The sequence below is a fragment of the Prorops nasuta genome, unplaced genomic scaffold, assembly GCF_024137725.1.
Source record: "Prorops nasuta isolate Cenicafe-Biocafe unplaced genomic scaffold, Cenicafe_Pnas_1.2 PNAS00011, whole genome shotgun sequence".
NCBI lineage: Eukaryota > Metazoa > Arthropoda > Insecta > Hymenoptera > Bethylidae > Prorops > Prorops nasuta.
Genome location: NW_027116808.1, coordinates 5818316 through 5837968, shown reverse-complemented (window position 1 = coordinate 5837968; position 19653 = coordinate 5818316). Strand labels below are relative to the sequence as shown.

At 30.7% G+C, this 19653-nt stretch overlaps 4 protein-coding genes across 4 annotated transcripts; 1 reads left to right on the top strand and 3 right to left on the bottom strand.

The window, feature by feature from the left end:
* Window positions 1–326: 326 nt before the first annotated feature.
* On the bottom strand, window positions 327–1637 carry LOC136777284 (putative nuclease HARBI1). The gene is made up of 2 exons (XM_066733452.1): window positions 1343–1637; window positions 327–1237 (listed from the first exon to the last, which is right to left on the bottom strand). The coding sequence occupies exons 1-2, from the start codon at window positions 1635–1637 to the stop codon at window positions 327–329; spliced, it is 1206 nt and encodes a 401-aa protein (XP_066589549.1).
* Window positions 1638–11595: 9958 nt separating this feature from the next.
* LOC136777283 (uncharacterized) lies at window positions 11596–12941 on the top strand. The gene is made up of 3 exons (XM_066733451.1): window positions 11596–11880; window positions 12178–12294; window positions 12411–12941. Exons 1-3 carry the CDS (start codon window positions 11596–11598, stop codon window positions 12939–12941), a joined length of 933 nt encoding a protein of 310 aa, XP_066589548.1.
* A 166-nt stretch (window positions 12942–13107) lies between these two features.
* On the bottom strand, window positions 13108–14430 carry LOC136777282 (uncharacterized). The gene is made up of 2 exons (XM_066733450.1): window positions 14258–14430; window positions 13108–14182 (listed from the first exon to the last, which is right to left on the bottom strand). The coding sequence occupies exons 1-2, from the start codon at window positions 14428–14430 to the stop codon at window positions 13108–13110; spliced, it is 1248 nt and encodes a 415-aa protein (XP_066589547.1).
* A 3756-nt stretch (window positions 14431–18186) lies between these two features.
* LOC136777281 (myb/SANT-like DNA-binding domain-containing protein 3) lies at window positions 18187–19553 on the bottom strand. Its single transcript, XM_066733449.1, has 3 exons — window positions 19274–19553; window positions 18996–19183; window positions 18187–18583 (listed from the first exon to the last, which is right to left on the bottom strand). The coding sequence occupies exons 1-3, from the start codon at window positions 19551–19553 to the stop codon at window positions 18251–18253; spliced, it is 801 nt and encodes a 266-aa protein (XP_066589546.1). The 3' UTR covers window positions 18187–18250.
* Between the last annotated feature and the right edge of the window lie 100 nt (window positions 19554–19653).

The window sequence follows — 19653 nt, the reverse complement described above, 5'->3', positions numbered from 1 at the left end:
TAAGTATGTATACACCTTTAATGCTTTATATTTTATATCGATGAGATATGTTAAAATATTTTATATATAGATTTAAAAATATATTTTGTTAAGTGATAAGTAGTTATATAGGTTATGTCTGTTGCTGTTCGCTTATAAAATTTACTTCTTTGTTTTACTACGGATGCTGAATGTTAAAGTTGGATGAATTAAGTATATGATAAAGAAAGCTTATTAAAAATAAAGGAAAGTAAATACTAACATATTATATATAAACATTTTTATTTACTCTTTTGTTCAGATGAAAATAAACTTTCACAAAAACATTTAAAGTATAAAATTACATTTTATTGCGCAAACAATTCTCGAAATAAGTTCTCTCGACGACCGCATCGATTATTTTCATTTGTTGCACCGGCTTCGGCTGAAGCATTGTCCTCATTATAATTTATTTCAATATTGTTTAAGTCTTCATTGCTTGAAATGCAAATATTATGTAATACACAGGCAGCTATAGTTATATCTGTAACAAAATCAATGTCACTGTATTCACTAAAGAATTTTAATCGTCTAAAGCGTCCTTTTAAATATCCGAATGCTCGCTCCACTACCATACGCGTCGAAGATAACATATAGTTAAATTCTTGTTGATGCTGGGACAAGTGACCATTGTCTTTGAATGGGGGAACTAACCAGGATAAAGAAGGGTATGCTGCATCTCCAATAATAAATGTTTCATTTGGAAACAATAAAGATGTACTTTCTTCTGCTACATTGTATAAATTAGATCTTCTTAAGACCCGGGCGTCATGCAAAGTTTCTGCCTCTCCACAGTAAACGTATATAAACTTCATATCTGCGTCAACCACAGCCATTAAATTTATAGAAAAAAATTTTTTTCTATTACAATATTCATTACACCTTTCTTGTGGTCTTTTTATGGCTATGTATGTTGAGTCTATAGCTCCTATGACCTTCGGTATGCCTCTTTTTTGTTGAAAATTGTCAGAAATATGTGCTATTAGTTCATTTGTCTTAGGCCATGAAATTATCTCATTAGATTTTTCTACTAAAAACTTTGCAACGCGACGAACAACCCGGAATACAGATGAAATGGATATATTGAATCTATCTGCAAGTGTTCTCAGGGGTTCTGTGTTAGATATAAACCATAAAAATAGTAGGAAACTCAGTTTTGCAGAAATGTATTTTGGTCCAAATGAGTATGATGGAATTATATTAGAAGATTCCAAATCACCTGTAATAAAGATAATATTAACCTTATAACATTGTAAATATATATTTTGTTTGGTTTTATATGTATTGTTTACATTAGTAATAACCAATTCATGATTTTTCTTACTTATTATTTGCTGTACTATAGTGCGAGATAATCTAAAGTGTTTTTTGAACTCATTTTCAGTATAATTCTCTATTATATGAAGGTAACATTCAATGTGATTTCGTCTCTCAACCTCTATTAAAATTCGATACAAAGGAAATAAAATTTTCATTTCCTCTTCATTTTCATCTTCACAACTTATGTAGGTAGTATCACTTGATATACCCAGAGACGTATTATTGCTACTAGTATCTGAACTTGCTGATGTATCAAGCGTAGGCTTCAATAAGATTTTGAGTATATCCCTGTTATCCATTATTTTATAATAATCTGTAAAATTGTTGTATCAGTGAAATTACATTTTACAAAATTTATATGCTTATGGTTTAAATGCTTATTGACATTTATACTTAATGAAATTATTTTTCGATCATTTGTAAATCTTATTAAAATATAAAATATACCGATGCTATAAAAATCATTTTCTTCTTATCGTTTTTGGGATTCACCGCATAATAAAGAGAGTAAAAGCAGACGGGTAAAAGCCATTTATTACACAAACCAACATGCTACACTCTACAGTCTGCTGCAGCATCCATTGTACATAACACAATTGAGTTCAAAAATTAGTTCCAGTTAGCTGTGCGACTTGTGTGTGGTTGTGTCTCATAGTGTTACACAGTGTGTATATAGTTTTCAGAGGGTAACTGGAAAGCAGCCATAATCATTATAATAATCGTCCATAGTGTCAACGGTTCTACTTGCGGCCGTATTAATAGTCGGTCCTTAACGGGATCCCTCAAGCCCTCTGTAGCCAATATTACGGAACGAAAAACGAGGGAGAATTGTCCAGCGCTATTTTTCAACCGATTTCACTGTTTTTGGGCTTGTTGGAATCGTTAGGACTCGCACTTTGTCATAAATAAAGCCGTATTTTCCAAAAAACGTAAAAAAATAGAATTGTTTAAAAATTCGCATTAATATTATTTAAACGCAAAACAAATCGAAAAATCGGGCTTCTTTATGACGAGGTGCCAGACCTAACGATTCTAACAAGCCCAAAAACATTGAAATCGGTTGAGAAATAGAGCCGTACCATTGTCCCGCGTTTCTGAGGTGGATGAAAAGCAAAAATTTTTAGGAAGAAAGCTAGGCTTCCACCCCTCTCGCGGCTCACGCTAACGTGTTCCCCCACTCCAGCATCGAAACTTACTGCGAAACTTTCCTCATATTTACGCTATTCCCCTATCTGTAGCTATACACATATAAATACCGCTAAAATAATGTTGAGAACATTTCATTTCGCCAATATAATGAAATTGCTAAAAATGCAATTCTCATTTTGAAATAAAATTGTAGAAAAGGAGATTTCGTAATGCTTGAAATATAGGGCATACGGCGAAACGCGGGACAATGGTACAGTTGTATTTTTCAACAGAATTTGATGAGACTAGTAATAATTAAAGCCATTCTTCATGTAGATTGTCCTAAAGATCTCGCATTTTCGATAAAGCTTATAGTTTTTCAGCTATGAACGTTTAAAGTTGCACGACGCACAAATACATATTTCTTCTCTCGCGTAGATCAGCTGTTGCGCACGTCCATCTTCAATCGTTCATAACTGGAAAACTATAGGCTTTATCGAAAATGCAAGCTCTTTAAGACAATCTACATGAAGAATGGCTTTAGTTATGACTAGTCTCATCAAATTCTATTGGGAAATACGCCTGTACCATTGTCCCGCGTTTTGCCGTAATTTCACGTCTTCAAGCGTCACTGACTCGTTCATTCTGCAATTTATTTCGGAACAAATAAAGGTACGATTGCACATTGAAAAATTACATTAGAAGTTCTCGATAATGTACATGCTGCTATGAGTATTTCTTAATCTTATAAAGCTTGTCGTAGAAGGTGCAATGCAATAAATTTAGAAGGGCAATTTCGCGATTGAAAATAAGACTTACGTACATACATGGTAAACGCTATGTGTGTTTGTTTACAGTACACTCCACGAGTCACTAACACAGTCGCACCCGTATGTATGTATGTAGACCTACTATGCTGATTTACATACACTGGACAAGGCAACAAGCTGTAGAGGTGAGAGGGGAAGCCAACTTTATTTACTCCGAATACGCAACTTGTTACATTTTGCATTATAATGACCAAAAGAAGCGTTGCAAAATTATGAAACTATTATAAAAGCGTCTCCCCCTTTCACGCTCTATTCAATGATGCAACCCAAGTTGTTGGTGCATTTTTACTTTGCTCGGAATAAATAGCAGAATGAACGCGTCAGTGACGCTTGAAGACCTGCAATTACGGCAAAACGCGGGACAATGGTACAGGCGTATTTCTCAATAGAATTTGATGAAACTAGTCATAACTAAAGGCGTTCTTCATGTAGATTGTCCTAAAGAGCTTGCATTTTCGATAAAGCCTATAGTTTTCCAGTTATGAACTATTGAAGATGGACGTGCGCAACAGCTGATCTACGCGAGAGAAGAAATATGTATTTGTGCGTCGTGCAAATTTAAACGTTCATACCTGAAAAACTATAAGCTTTATCGAAAATGCGAGCTCTTTAGGACAATCTACATGAAGAATGGCTTTAATTATTACTAGTCTCATCAAATTCTGTTGAAAAATACGACTGTACCATTGTCCCGCGTTTCGCCGTATGCCCTATATTTCAAGCATTACGAAACCTCCTTTTCTACAATTTTATTTCAAAATGAGAATTGCATTTTTAGCAATTTCATTATATCGGCAAAATGAAATGTTCTCAACATTATTTTAGCGGTATTTATATGTGTATAGCTACAGATAGGGGAATAGCGTAAATATGAGGAAAGTTTCGCAGTAAGTTTCGATGCTGGAGTGGGGGAACACGTTAGCGTGAGCCGCGAGAGGGGTGGAAGCCTAGCTTTCTTCCTAAAAATTTTTGGTTTTCGTCCACCTCAAAAACGCGGGACAATGGTACGCCTCTATTTCTCAACCGATTTCAATGTTTTTAGGCTTGTTGGAATCGTTAGGTCTGGCACCTCGTCATAAAGAAGCCCGATTTTTCGATTTGTTTTGCGTTTAAATATTATTAATGCGAATTTTTAAACAATTTTATTTTTTTACGTTTTTTGGAAAATACGGCTTTATTTATGACAAAGTGCGAGTCCTAACGATTCCAACAAGCCCAAAAACATTGAAATCGGTTGAAAAATAGCGCTGGACAATTTTCCCTCGTTTTTCGTTCCGTAATGTTGGCTACAGAGGGCTTGAGGGATCCCGTTAAGGAGCTCCTTAGATTAAGGGCCGTTGTAAAGTGGAAAGCAGCATTCCCAACAAAAAAAAAATAAACCTGAAAAAGGTCAATTTGAGTTGGCAGCTCTGCGAAGTAGCTACGCTGCAAGTTCTGCTTGCTGATTACGGCTGATTTGTGCGATTAAGTAGTAAAAGATTTAGGTAAACACAAATTTGACAGATCAGCTCGGGGGTTATATTCAAATCTGTGTCAGATAAGTAAAAATTGATCATTATTTATAATACGCACTAAAACGCGATGCTTTGTGAATAATATCATTTGTTACAGGTACTTTAATTAAATTTGGTTGGTGCGCAAAGTTAATTTTAGGAGTATATGTAAAGAAAAATTGGTTGGCTAGCAGATTAGATACATGTAGAAATCTTGCTAAATTATTTTGTCCTAAACTAGTAAGTCCTACTGCTGTATTGCAGTTGGTGGAAAAAAGGCAATCCTTGCCTAGCTTATAATACACAAACCATCTTAGGCTCAGTTATTGAATTTACCAGATTGAGGAAAAAGGATGAGTCGGTAAGGTTCTGTTTGGTTTGTTTTTATTAAAATTATGAAAAGATGTTTCTTTAAATATTCAATTATTTTAGACAAAACTTACCAACATAATTCACAATATAGGTGGATGTATAACAAAATAGATAGAAGCTTAAATAACAAATCTTATTGCCAATTGTCTTGGCTGAGACAAGCACAGAAAAATCTGAATGCAGTAGGCAGAACTTAATGGAACTTTTAATAAAACTAGTATGAAGATTGGCTCGTATGCATTATTATTAATTTGTAAGTAAAACTTGGAAATTGGATGTATGTAGAACCATTTTTGTTAATTTTTAATGGATTAATTTGATTCTAAATTTTCACATGTAAATAATATTTCTTGAATGTACTAATAATCATATTCAAATATAATATATAAAATATCTCACTGCACAAGTCTCATATATAACTATATATTGGCAGTGTTAATGATAAAATGTTTTATAATAGAAAGCCTTAGAAATGCAGGTATAGTCACTTATTGCAAATTTCTCTGATATAAATTCAGTAATTCAATCAGGTGCTTTCCACCGAGAATTGGTTCTATTCGTTGTGTGCATTTTGAAAAGTTATATATGCTGCTATTTAACGTCTAAAAATATGCTAGTTTTTTTATTAGTATAAAAATGTTATTTCATTTATTTATTAATTAACAAAATGCTTTATTTAATAAAAGTTTATTGTAGATAAAAACTTTACAGTAATAACATACTATATAAATTTTAATTAAAATAAAAAGTAATTTGTTAGTTATTAATTGTAAAAGCGTGCTTTTTTAACATATATATGTATCATTAAAAACAAATAAAAGACTTGTTTAATAAACAGCTAATGAAAACTTAGAAAAAATATATAGTTACTAATTTCAGTAGAAAATGAAATTATTTATTTTATAATCTGAAAAAAATACATCTATTACTACATTTATGGATATATGAATACATGTATGTCCACTCTTATAATTACCTCTCTTTTCTCAGTCTTTTTAATTTTTCCTTCGATACTTCTATTTGCAGTAAGGTTTGCTGTTTTTGAATTTCTAATAATTTTATTTTTTTTTCCTCTTTTTCTATTTTTTTTATCAAATATAAATTATATAAGTCTTTAGATGGACTACCATCAGAACCTGCATTTTCCATAATTTGACGGAGGGGCAAACTTTTTATATTTTTTAATATGGCGGGCCCATCTCCACTACCCCAAGAGGATATATTACCATTATCTATAAATGTCTATAATTAAAAACACGCAGATATTAATATATCATGACGGTAACTGACAATAAATATATATAGAAACATTCATACTGTAAAAATATCCTGTGGATCATCCACTCTCTCCTCTTGTAAAGCTTGTTCCCTTAATATTTCGCCTACATTGGATATTGATGTTGTGGGTAAAATATCACTATCATTATTTTTCGGCCAAATTACACCCACAGCTGACTTCCCTATGAGGCAAGCAATTTTTTCTAAGAAAGGGTCATTTGCGGGCGCTTCTGACTTTCCACCGCCTAAATAGAAAACAAAACATTTTTGTGAATGAAATATATATTATTAGCAATAAAGATAAATATATATATATACCTGTTTTATACAGTTCATTTCTTGTAACTGCTTTATATCTTCTAGCTTGCAGCTTCATATTATTCCAAGTGGATTTAGGGCATATCTTCTCCCATTGTCCACCTATCTTTTCTTTAAGTTCGGCCCGAATTTTTTCCCAGGCCTTTTCTTTCTGGCCTACTGTATTACCATTCGTTTTTTTGTTTTCAATTATATGAAAATACTTTTCAATAATAAATAAAAATTTTTCCTTATTTTCAATTGAGTTATTCATCTAAGGAAAAAAAAATGTTTATGAATATATAGATAAAAAACATAATAATACAGTATTTGAAGTTACATTATTAAAGAAACATGATAATTAAATAGCAAATCATAATTTATTATTCTGATAAACTTGTTACGCAATTTATACTTACTTTATACAAATAAGTCTAGCTGATTCAGAAAACTACTAAAGGATAAAGGACGATCGGGACGATCAAAACACCGGCAATCACGTTATTGGTTGAAATAAAGCAGACGATACACTTTTACTCTTCGTACCAATAAATTCGACGCCTGTTGTCAACATTGTTATCCTTTGTTATACAGCCCATACAATGTCATTCAGTGCTAATGCAGTAATGTGCAACGAGTAGGCTTACAGTTCTTCTCTTCATTTTGTTCTGTTTCTGTAGATTAAATTGTATTTAAAATAAAGTGAAAGCATTATAGTTTCTATATCAACATTTAGAAGTAAGAGTAAATCAAGTTGTAGCTAAAATATATAACTAATCTTTAGAAATGGATGTATATAGAGAATCTGTAACCAGTGAACGTAATTGTTTACAGCGGAGATGCAATTATTTTGAATTACTCAACGAAAAACAGTTTAAATGTCGTTTTCGACTAAATAAATTACAATTTCAAGAAGTTTTGCAGCAGATTGAACCTATCCTCTCGAAGAGAAAACTGTACGTAATACAAAATATAAAGAGCTTATTTGTTAGGGGAGTATATCTTTTATTCTCAATATATAACGTGAAATTAATAATTTTCAGGAAAAATAATATTTTACCGGTTTTGCAGCTATTAATAGCTTTGAGATTTTACGCGACAGGATGTTTCCTTCAAGTAGTAGGTGATTTTGGTGGCGTTAGCACGAAATCTGCACAATTAATAGTGCATACAGTATCATCTGCAATCGCCAATTTATTTCATAAATATATTTCATTACCGAAAACTGACGAAGAAATTATGCAAACTACTAAAGATAATTTTTTGGTCTCAGGAATGATAAGAGTGATAGGTGCGATTGATTGTGTGCATATACGTATAAGATCATACGGTAATAAGTTTTTAACATAGATATAAAGCATTTTTTTACTGAAAAACTTTGCAGTTGATTAGTCTGAAAAATGAATTTGTAGAAAATGAATTGAAATAAAAAAAAGTTCTATGACGTTGAAGGATACATGAGATGATACCTATCTTTAAATTGTCTTTGGATAATAATTTTGAAAAACACATGAAAATCATCCTCATTTTTTAAACGGAATATCCTATATCTCTTTTTAAATATTCTTATAGTTTATTTCAAGGGCTTTCTAAAATGCTACGCGCGATTTTATCATTTCGTGCAGTAGCTTTTTACATATTTCAAATTGACATAGGATATGTGGAGTGACTGAAGTAATATGTGTGATGTATGTACACATGCTACACATACACAAACATGTCGCTACTGCATCTACGTATACATGAATATCGAAATAGCTAATGAATGATTGTATAAACTGATAAGATTGTAGCACTTTCTGAAGTCCTTATTCGGAGAATGTAAAAGAATTCGTACAAATTAATACATAGGGTATTCAATTAAAATAATGAAGGTGAAGTTCATGTCTTCAATAAGTGACCATCCACGGCGCAATTAGAATTATACTATTCGATTTTCTCCTCCATTTCATAAATCTTTAATTTTTTTCTTTAATATATGTTCCAATTCATTTATTTACAAAATAATCAATTGAAATGTTTATCGTAAACATTTGATTTATTAATTTGTATATATATATATATATATATATATATAGATAGGCAATTATTTGTTCCATCTTGATTATCTCTGTGTAGCTTAAAGTCAAATCAAAATGCTGCGAGGCAATATGTTACAGAGATTAGAAAGGGACGTATTTAGTATAGATATAGCATTTAAAATATTTGGTACATCCTGTATAATGTTAATAATAGATATAATAAAACATCATTTGTGATTTAATAACCTACTTATATTCTCTGCAGGAGGTGAGGACGCAGAGGTGTGGAGAAACCGTAAAGGCTTCTTTAGTATTAACGTGCAATGCGTGGTAAATAGCCATCTAGAAATAATGGATCTTGTCGTAAGATGGCCGGGATCTGCACATGACTCGACCATATTCTCTCACAGCAGATTAAAACATAGATTCGACCACTTTGAATGTGAAAATGGTCTTTTATTGGGAGATCGCGGCTACCGCAATGAGCGGTATTTAATGACCCCACTTGCTAACCCGAATACAACGGCAGAAGTCCTTTTTAATGAAGCGCACATTAGGACTCGTTGTATGGTAATATATATATATATATATATATAAGGTCTATTATAAATACCAAAAATTAATTTGTATCAAACTATATATAAACGAAAAATATATTTAATAATAATCTTGATTTAAAATTACAAATAGGCGTGAGTTTGGCTGATAATGTGCACAATCACACGTGTGCGTATCCCAGTAAATGCAAATGTACATACATATAAGAATATTTATACAATATATAATATTTTGTAAATATCTCATAATAATAATATTCTATAAACTTTTTGTTCTTACTGAGTATAAACACATATATGCTACAATAGTTATTCATTTATACTAATATTTTCAAATCAAATCATATATTAATTGATTTATATTCAATTAATAAAATGATAAATGAATATACAGGTTTCATCAGATAAAATGATCCAAATTATGGATATTAATTTTTTTAACTTCATAAATATACAAATGTCAATTTTCAATGTGTACATTTGAAATAAACATCTGCCTGTATATATGCTGCTATTTAATGTTACAGGTGGAGAGGTGCTTTGGCATTTGGGGGCGTATGTTCGCTGTTCTCACCATTGGATCACGCTTTCAAACACCAGAGCGAACAATTAATGTCATTTTGGCTACTGCTGTATTGTATAATATTACAAGGCGGGACAAAAAAGTAACAAAAAATGGTATGCAGAATTATCTGCAAATACCAGAGGTGTTTTCACCGGCCACAGAAGATGACCGCCAATATTTAATTCATAATTATTTTGAAAGGTTGGTACAAGGTTCATCCTTTCTATAGACTTTAATTTTTTGAAGTAATAGAATATATTGATCACACACTAAGATATTAATAAATCATTTTGACATTTATCATAATTAATTTTCTTATCCATAATATATTATTAAATAAAATAGTGTAATGGTTTAAAACACATTTCAAATGATATTTTTTTCAGATTATGGCAACTACAAAATATTTGAATCTCTGCCCCCAAGTATAATTAAAACCAGCAATTTAATTACTTCAACAATATATGAACACAATTTTAACTACAATAGATTTATGTTTTAAGAGACGTATGATATAAGTTACATTCTATTTATTTAACTCTTGTAACTGTAAATATTCCTTTAATTTAAAATTAAAAATATTATGAAGAAAGTTTCTAGAGTTATATAACTATTATTTTATATATAAATAACTACAATAATCATATCACAATTATTTAACAGTTTATTATGGCACGGAAATTGTTCCTTTCTGTAGCTATACTCCATTAGCACAAAAATGATTTTCAAACTATTTGAATTACACCAATTTGAAGACACGAAAGATCATTCTGTACTGACTTTGATTCAACAGTTTACACACAAGTTTTAAAGATTACCTGTGTAATTAGCCATGTGTGTAATACTTGCATTGGTATGATTTTGCATTTCTACAGTTTGGACAAAGCAAAAGAAGAATAAGTGGAATATAAACGAAGTTTGTATGTTTATATACATCCTTGGATGAAGGATAAATGCATCCAAAGTAGTATCTATAAAAATGAATATTTCTCATAAATCATTGTATATATTGTAATACTATGTTACATACGTATTAATCAAATATACTTATTGAAAACAGATGCGCGAACAAAAGAAATCAAATTCTTTCCTCACATCTTTGAGAGCTACTTCTTAAGGCATTGTAACAATAACAGCACTTGCTTTGCCAGCACATCTCATATACCTTAAGCTGGAATCACACGATGCTGGATCCGTGCTGGATCGGCTTGCTAGTTTCTGTACTGGCTGGCCAGCTAGAATTGAAGCTTGAAATTACGTCATTGCTGTTTACATTGCTAGTTAGTGTGCTTGATTTACATGATAGATTTCTTGCTATATTCTGTGCTGGCCCAAGAATCTAGAAGACAGAAAATTGCTACAATCATATTCAAAATCCGCAATCCAATAATTTAAAGGGTGTTGAGGCTTATTATAGGCTCCTGAGGCTGTTCATATTAGTATTTCTTTGGGATAAAAGTATTCTTTTGTTATTAGTAAGTACAATTTTATTCAATTTGATTAATATAGGATGCTGTATCATTTTGAAAATAAATCCTAAAGTTATTTAATAAATAATTTTTTTAATGAAATTAGATTTTAGATAACCTATAACAGTTTAGCTTTTTAAGTTTAAGTATAGTTTTTATACTTTTAACACTAAAATGTTTTCATTTATAGATATTATAAACAATATATAGTTGTTTAATGTTAAGGAAAGAAAAAACATAAAGCAGCATGGTGAATAAGTCAAAAGGAAAAAAATGGGAAAACGCGCAAGTTTTATCATTAATTGAAGCGTACAAAGAGGAACCATGTTTGTACGCAGTGACCAGCCCTAACTATCACAACAAGCATTTGAGGTCTGAAGCATTAAAAAGAATATGTGCTACTGTAGGAACTATAAGACCTGGAACAACAGAAACTGAATGCAGTATGAAATTCCATAACTTAAGGACGCAATTCCATATTGAAAATAATAAACTAAAGAATTCAATGAAGTCTGGAGTCGGTACTGAAGACGTATGTTTATGAATATATTACTATTATTATCACTTAACTTTAAATACACCATTATGTTTATGGATGTGGCATTTAAGACACACCAGAACATACAGATGCAAAATGATTTATATATCTTTAATTATAAGAGCTATTCAATTTTTGCATATGACCTTTTTGAAGTAAATAACAAGATGCTTCGAAAAGATCCTATACACAATTTGAATATCATTTACAGCTAAAAAGGTACAGGGATTTTGCATCTAGGTTCTGGGTTGTCTCAAGTGCCACACCCTGTATATTTACCGATATTTGCAGATATATCATCCAACATTATGGTATTTTAACGATATTAGATACTTAGAAGAATTTTATACGTCTCGAAAAAGCAGAAACTCTATAGAGAAGAATTCAGTAAATGTTACAAATAAGCAGGTAAATTATAAAAACTTTGTTAGTTAAAATGTCAAAAATTTATATATCAATACTCTTGCTCGAAAAGTTCAAATTATTTTGTATTTGTATTTTATTAGTTTTTTTGTTTTCATTAGAATAATCAATGTGTGGACTTTACACAACCATTACAAACTGAGGTGCCAGAAGAATATATGCACGAAGAATGGTTAGAAGCAGAATTTGTAGATGATCCTGTAATCATTGATCCTCAATCGTCTTCAACTGAATTAGATATTATTAATCCGTCAACCAGAAAGGAACATTCTGTGTCCATTGATAATTCTTCTCAATCATCAAGCAGCACCTCATTTCCTCATAGCCCAACATTGTCTGTTTCGTCGGAAGTCAGCTGTAGAACAAGAAAAAGGAAGAAAAAAGTAATTGAGACCTCAGAAATCGATTATACACAGGCTTTAGAGACAATAGCTGAATCGTTAAAAGCCCCTGTATTGATTAAATCAGCAGATACACTTAAAAGTAATGATTCCTGTTCGGTAGATCCTGTAGATTCATGTTTTCAATTTTTGGGAGCAATGCTGAAAACCTTTAAGAACATAAAATTGAAATTTGAGGTTATGAATAAATTAATTCAAACTGTGATGAATTCAAAGACTGAAGATGATTAAAAATAAGTTTTGTTTATTTCTTTTCTTAATATATGATAACTGTTTGCTCAATTACAGCTTAACACTTTTATATAATGTTATTACTTCATTTAATTTTATAAAAATTTAAAAGATGCATATATAATACAATATGATACTCTTATTAAAATCTGTGTTATAAATTAAATTAACCATTTCCATTCGTTATAGCATTGTATTGCCATGGAACTGCGCCAATCGTGTTAAAATATGTGGTAAATTTATCTCTTACATCTCTTGCTTCACCAGACGAATGATTTCCCCCTTGTCTACCAAGACTAATTAATATGCTGTTTAAAATTTCACAATTTTCCTGTCTGCAGTTTAAAGGCACATATGACTCTACCTTTTCCTCAATAAGTAAATTGTGTAGTAAAACACATGCATAACTTATTATCTCTACCTTTTCTACGGAAAGTAGAATTGGATTTAAAAGTATTCCGAATCTATTTACCAAAATACCAAAAGCATTTTCTACTACTCTTCTCGCTCTGCTTAGCCTATAATTAAAAATACGTTTCTCTGGAGATAAATTAGATTCAGGATATGGTTTCATTAAGTTTACATGTAAACCGAATGCATTATCAGCGACTATTACATAAGGTAACTTCATGTTAAAACCGGGCAATTTTTTTTCCTCTGGTAATTGTAAGGAATTATTTCTGAGCTTTAGCCCTAATGGACTTTGGCGAAACACTGATGAGTCGTGAAGACGACCATTTTTACCAATGTCTGCAAATATGAATTTATAACTCGCATCTACTAGTCCTAACAGTACAATGCTGTTTGTTCCTTTATAATTTCTATATCTCGAACCTTCGAAACGTGGAGGGCGGAAAGAAATATGTTTCCCATCTAAAGCACCTATACATAGAGGGAACTGCCATAAACTTTGAAATTTATCACTTATTACTTTCCAATCATCAGGTTGCTGTGGGAATGGTATCACCTTATTTTCCAGTACTTTTATTATTGCATTCAGCGTATCAGGAATAAGTTTTGACAGGGTATTGGGAGCTATTCTCGTGGAGAATGCAAGATCTTGGTAAGTGCTACCGGTTGCTAAAAATCGGAGGGTAACTCCTAAGCGCATTCGTGGAGAAATAGCCTGTCTCATTACGGTATCTTGTTTACAAATTAACGGAGTTATTTGAGTTAATAACCGTTCCATAGCTTCTTCTCCCATACGTATGTAATTTTGAAAAGCTTGTGGATCTTCCGGACTAAAATAAATTTATAAATGATAAAAACACTTATAATAAATAATAAAAGAAATAACTTTCAGATGCTGAACAAACCTGAGCTCTTTAAATAACATTGTAAGCACTCCATTGCCACTATTTCTTTTTTGTAACCAATGTCGACTCCATAAACGTCGCCTATTTTTATTTCGTTTTAATTTTTTAAGAATGAGTAAAATCAGATTTACGCATAAATTTCGACGTCTTGCTAAAATAGTATATATTTCCATATTTGAATAGAAAATGAGATAAAAACAGTGGTGGATATTCAGATGGCAGAAAGTCACTTTTCATCGACGCAGCAGCCAGCATATTTGCCATCAGATCAGTGTGCCCGTGTGAAGTCAAACTACCAACATAGCCAGCAAGACTTTCAGCTTGTTCATGAGCACGGCAACCAACAATAGATCAAGCAAGAGATTCAGCAAGGAATCCAGCATCGTGTGATTCCAGCTTTACTGTTGACAGGTGTTCATCTGATGTACTAAGAAGTGTATGCAATATATCAAACAATTTTAATAGCACCAATCAACTTCTGACAAAAATGTATACTTAACAGTGTATTTTTTTAGGATCATTCCAAATAACTGCAGCTCTTGAATTCTCAAGCACAAAGTCAATTGACATCAAGGATAAATTATCTTGCTATATAAACACAAGAGAGCAAATGTTTATTTTGTTGAAGATGTCGAACATCACCAACTGGCCTTCAGTTTCACTTCTCTTTATTCGTATATATGTCATAACTTGTTTAATATTGCATATAGATAATTTTAAGACACTGTCATCTGGATTACTCTACAATATATATTTCAAAATGCCTAAAAATCAAATTAATCCATTAAAAATTAACAAAAATGGTTCTACATACATCCAATTTCCAAGTTTTACTTACAAATTAATAATAATGCATACGAGCCAATCTTCATACTAGTTTTATTAAAAGTTCCATTAAGTTCTGCCTACTGCATTCAGATTTTTCTGTGCTTGTCTCAGCCAAGACAATTGGCAATAAGATTTGTTATTTAAGCTTCTATCTATTTTGTTATACATCCACCTATATTGTGAATTATGTTGGTAAGTTTTGTCTAAAATAATTGAATATTTAAAGAAACATCTTTTCATAATTTTAATAAAAACAAACCAAACAGAACCTTACCGACTCATCCTTTTTCCTCAATCTGGTAAATTCAATAACTGAGCCTAAGATGGTTTGTGTATTATAAGCTAGGCAAGGATTGCCTTTTTTCCACCAACTGCAATACAGCAGTAGGACTTACTAGTTTAGGACAAAATAATTTAGCAAGATTTCTACATGTATCTAATCTGCTAGCCAACCAATTTTTCTTTACATATACTCCTAAAATTAACTTTGCGCACCAACCAAATTTAATTAAAGTACCTGTAACAAATGATATTATTCACAAAGCATCGCGTTTTAGTGCGTATTATAAATAATGATCAATTTTTACTTATCTGACACAGATTTGAATATAACCCCCGAGCTGATCTGTCAAATTTGTGTTTACCTAAATCTTTTACTACTTAATCGCACAAATCAGCCGTAATCAGCAAGCAGAACTTGCAGCGTAGCTACTTCGCAGAGCTGCCAACTCAAATTGACCTTTTTCAGGTTTTTTTTTTTTGTTGGGAATGCTGCTTTCCACTTTACAACGGCCCTAAGGGTCAATTCGACCAAGTAGGCTTAACTTAAGTCTGACTTAACTAGTGGTACCAACGTGTGCAAAAATATAATATTTTTGAAGATATAAGTTGGCAACCATGGATTTTTAATTTTACTATTATCTTCACACTATTTGTGTATTTTTTAGAAGAGCGTTTGGCGGTTTACTTAAATTTTTGAAGAATTGTAAGTCAATTTTGAATATACCATACAAAATTATGTTTCTATTTTACATTTAATGTATTGTTAATACGTATTATAGTTTTCAGATATGGATAATCAATATTCAATAAGGAATGGTAAATATACAAATGATAAAAACATTACAATTAAGGTTACACATGTTTAAATTCCATTAACCTTATTTTCACCATATTTTCTGCTTTTAATTTTATAGAGGATATTATAGAATGGTTGCTTAGAGATGAAAGAAATGAAAATGAACAAAGAATTAACGGTCGAATAGAGTACCGAAGACCAAGAATCATCCAGCAAAGGATGAATTGGTTTAAGCTTTATGATGATACAAATTTTAGAAGAAGGTTCCATTTATCAAAAGATAATTTTATTATGATATTACAAAAAATCGAACAAAGATTAATTCATGGAACAGACAGGTGAATTAAAAGTTTTATAAGATTAAACATTAACAGGAGTAGCTTTTAATTTATTTTATGTAGCTGTAATGATATTATGTATATGTAAGTTTTATTATAAAATTTGTATCTTTTCAGAAATTATGCGATACCACCAGTTATTCAACTTCTTGTGGTTCTACGTTTTTACGCCACTGGTTCATTTTTCCTTTCTGTAGCTGACTACTGTGGAATTAGCGAAACTAGCGCACAGTTATTTGTCCACAAAGTATCAGAAGCAATTGCTTCTTTAAGTACAGAATTTATTAAATTCCCATCTAATTCTGATGAAATTTCTAAAATTCAACAAGGCAATTTTAACATTTCTGGGTTTATTCGCGTAATAGGTGCCATTGATTGTTTTCACGTTCGAATTAAATCTTTTGGTAAAAGAAATACTATTGTTTCTATAAATAATTATATACTTATATAATATAGGAGTAATATTAAACTAAACAGAATGTCTTTATTTTAATTTTAGGTGGAGAAAATAGCGAATTATTTCGTAACAGAAAAGGATACTTTTCAATAAATGTACAGGCAATTGTGAACTCGAGACTAGAATTCATAGATTTGGTTGCTCGTTGGCCCGGATCAACGCATGATTCTACCATATTCGACAATTCCAGAATTAAAGCGCAGTTTGAAAATAATATGTTTGGGAATGGATTATTATTAGGTGATTCCGGTTACCCTTGTTTGCCGTACTTATTAACACCGCTACAAAATCCGCAAAGGCCAGCGGAAGTTTTATATAATGAAGCACTTATATGGACACGTTGTATGGTTGAAAGATGCTTTGGAATATTTCAAAGAAGTTTCCCAGTACTGTCAATAGGATCACGTTTCCGAACACCGCAGAAAACGTTAACATTAATAATGGCTTGTGCCGTTTTACATAATGTATCCAGATTATCAGCAACAGTAGAGAATTATAATTCCGAGAGATATAATAATCTTATCAGAGACCTAGAGGAAAATCTACACACAAACGAGCGAACATATTTAATTGAAAATTATTTTCGAAAGTAAATACCATTCTCTTCTTTATTTTTCAGAATTCATGTATAATTAATTCGATTATTTAAAGTATTAAGCAAATTCTACATTAAATAATGTATCTTTCTTTCAGGCTTTTATAGAGATCCTGCATATAGATATAAAATTGTTAAATATAGGGTGTAATTTGGTCAATCTCATTGTTTTTGTATGCTTAACTGGGGATTTTAACAAAAAAAACAATATTAGTGGCCATCTTAAAAACAAATTTAGCTTTCTTCGGTTTACAAACATTTTATTTTTAATTTAAAAATTATTAATAATGTTTACTACATTCTGATACGACAGTAATGTAGTAATTAGTTTACTTTCATATCAGTCTTATTTATTAAACTTTGGAAATGTATTTAACATGAATAGACTTTAAGGTACATACATGCAGCTTTATATAACTATATAGATATTCTTTTTATAAAGTCTAACAATTTAAACTAAATAACAATTTTATTTAGAAATTATAATTTAATAATTTTTAAATTATTAAATATTATGACTAGTAAATTTATAACTTTCCGTTCTTAAATACAACATAGGCTTCATATTATAAACATTGTACTTGAAGTATATTATCAATACAAATTCAAAAATGATAAAACTAAATCAAAACATTATCACAAGTATCATCACATTTTTATATGAGAGGCAATATATCTTGAAAACATATACTGGATCTTAATTGCTTTTCTTTAATTGCTTTTCTAAAATTTCTACCTGTAAGATTTCTTTTCTTAGTTGCGTTTCAAGAATTTTTTTATCCAATTTTTCCTTTTCAATAAAGTGCTTCTTCATTAAATTTACTAGCTCCAATTTGCTTTTCATTAAAACTGTATATACATCCTGGTCATGATTTTGATGTTTCTTCTGTGAGCATACATTAGGAGCATTTGTTTTTTCTGTTGATTTATTAGCAGCAATATTTTTGGCCAATGGTTCACTTAATGGTGTTTGCAGCATTTCAGCATTCCAATGATCCCATCTTCTCACTTCTTCATTTTCAACCAAGTGCTGTAGATAATAAAAAATAGTTGTCTGTTATTGCAAATTAAAATATAAACAAAGTGCTTATATTGTTTTCTCATTTGTCAATAAAAAATCAATAAGACAAGGTGGCAAAATTTATAGGGTCTCTTTTACTAAACACTTTAATGAAGGAATTTATTTTAACTGTACATAAGTGAGTTACACAATTGATATTTAGGTTAAATAAGAAAGATAAAATTGATACTATATTTATTTTAATAGCTGAATAAAATCTGTAGTAAACTATACACAATAAAGAACTCACACTTATATGATTTCAATAAGTAGCATTTATGAGACTACTCCGAGTGAGCTGAGAAATTGTTTTTAATTATCATTCAATCTTTACTTCTAATCCTATTCTACATATTACTATTTAGAATGTCTTTCAATTTACCTCAAATACAGGATCAGGGTCATCTGGGTCATTATTTTCCTCATTTTCAGAGAATACATTATTTGGTGTGCTTTGACCATAATAGAAATCAGAGTCAAAAGGATTTATTAAACCATCGATAGATAATCCTATTATTTCATGTACCTTTTCCATCAATACATCCGGCTTCCTATTATAAGCTCCACCACCTAAAAATAGCTCACAGTTGGATAACATTAGTTAACTAATTAATTATAAAAAAGGCATGAGTACAACAATCACTTCTATTAACTCATTACCAGTCATATATGTGTTCCTTTTTAAATCTGCAAATTTTTTTCTGGCGGTAGCTTTTAGATTCTTCCATAACTTCTTTAACTTCTCTTGCGTTTCAATTTTGCAAGTTATTAAACTAAATTCTTTCTCAACTTCATTCCATGCCTTTCCTTTATCACTTAGTCCAAATTTATCCGTAGTTTTATTTTCTATAATGTTAGAATATTTTTTAATAATTTCTGTAAAGGCTATCTTTTCATCAGCGGTATAATTGGCATTTCTTACTGAATATGGATTAGTCATATCTAAAAACTATAATAAGAATCTATAATATATATAATATAAAATGGACATATAATTGTGTACAATATATTCAAAATTGACTTACAATTCTTCTAAAATT

Bases quoted from the DNA above. Each gene is read 5' to 3' on its own strand.
- LOC136777284 (XM_066733452.1), bottom strand. From the start codon at position 1,637: ATGGATAACAGGGATATACTCAAAATCTTATTGAAGCCTACGCTTGAT. The intron at 1,238-1,342 runs GTAAGAAAAATC...TCTTTATTACAG, and splicing joins TATAGTACAGCAAATAATAA to GTGATTTGGAATCTTCTAAT.
- LOC136777283 (XM_066733451.1), top strand. From the start codon at position 11,596: ATGGTGAATAAGTCAAAAGGAAAAAAATGGGAAAACGCGCAAGTTTTA. The intron at 11,881-12,177 runs GTATGTTTATGA...CGATATTTGCAG, and splicing joins CTGGAGTCGGTACTGAAGAC to ATATATCATCCAACATTATG. The intron at 12,295-12,410 runs GTAAATTATAAA...TGTTTTCATTAG, and splicing joins TAAATGTTACAAATAAGCAG to AATAATCAATGTGTGGACTT.
- LOC136777282 (XM_066733450.1), bottom strand. From the start codon at position 14,430: ATGGAAATATATACTATTTTAGCAAGACGTCGAAATTTATGCGTAAAT. The intron at 14,183-14,257 runs GTTTGTTCAGCA...AATTTATTTTAG, and splicing joins ATGTTATTTAAAGAGCTCAG to TCCGGAAGATCCACAAGCTT.
- LOC136777281 (XM_066733449.1), bottom strand. From the start codon at position 19,553: ATGACTAATCCATATTCAGTAAGAAATGCCAATTATACCGCTGATGAA. The intron at 19,184-19,273 runs GTAATGAGTTAA...AGCTATTTTTAG, and splicing joins AAGGAACACATATATGACTG to GTGGTGGAGCTTATAATAGG. The intron at 18,584-18,995 runs GTAAATTGAAAG...TATTATCTACAG, and splicing joins ACCCTGATCCTGTATTTGAG to CACTTGGTTGAAAATGAAGA.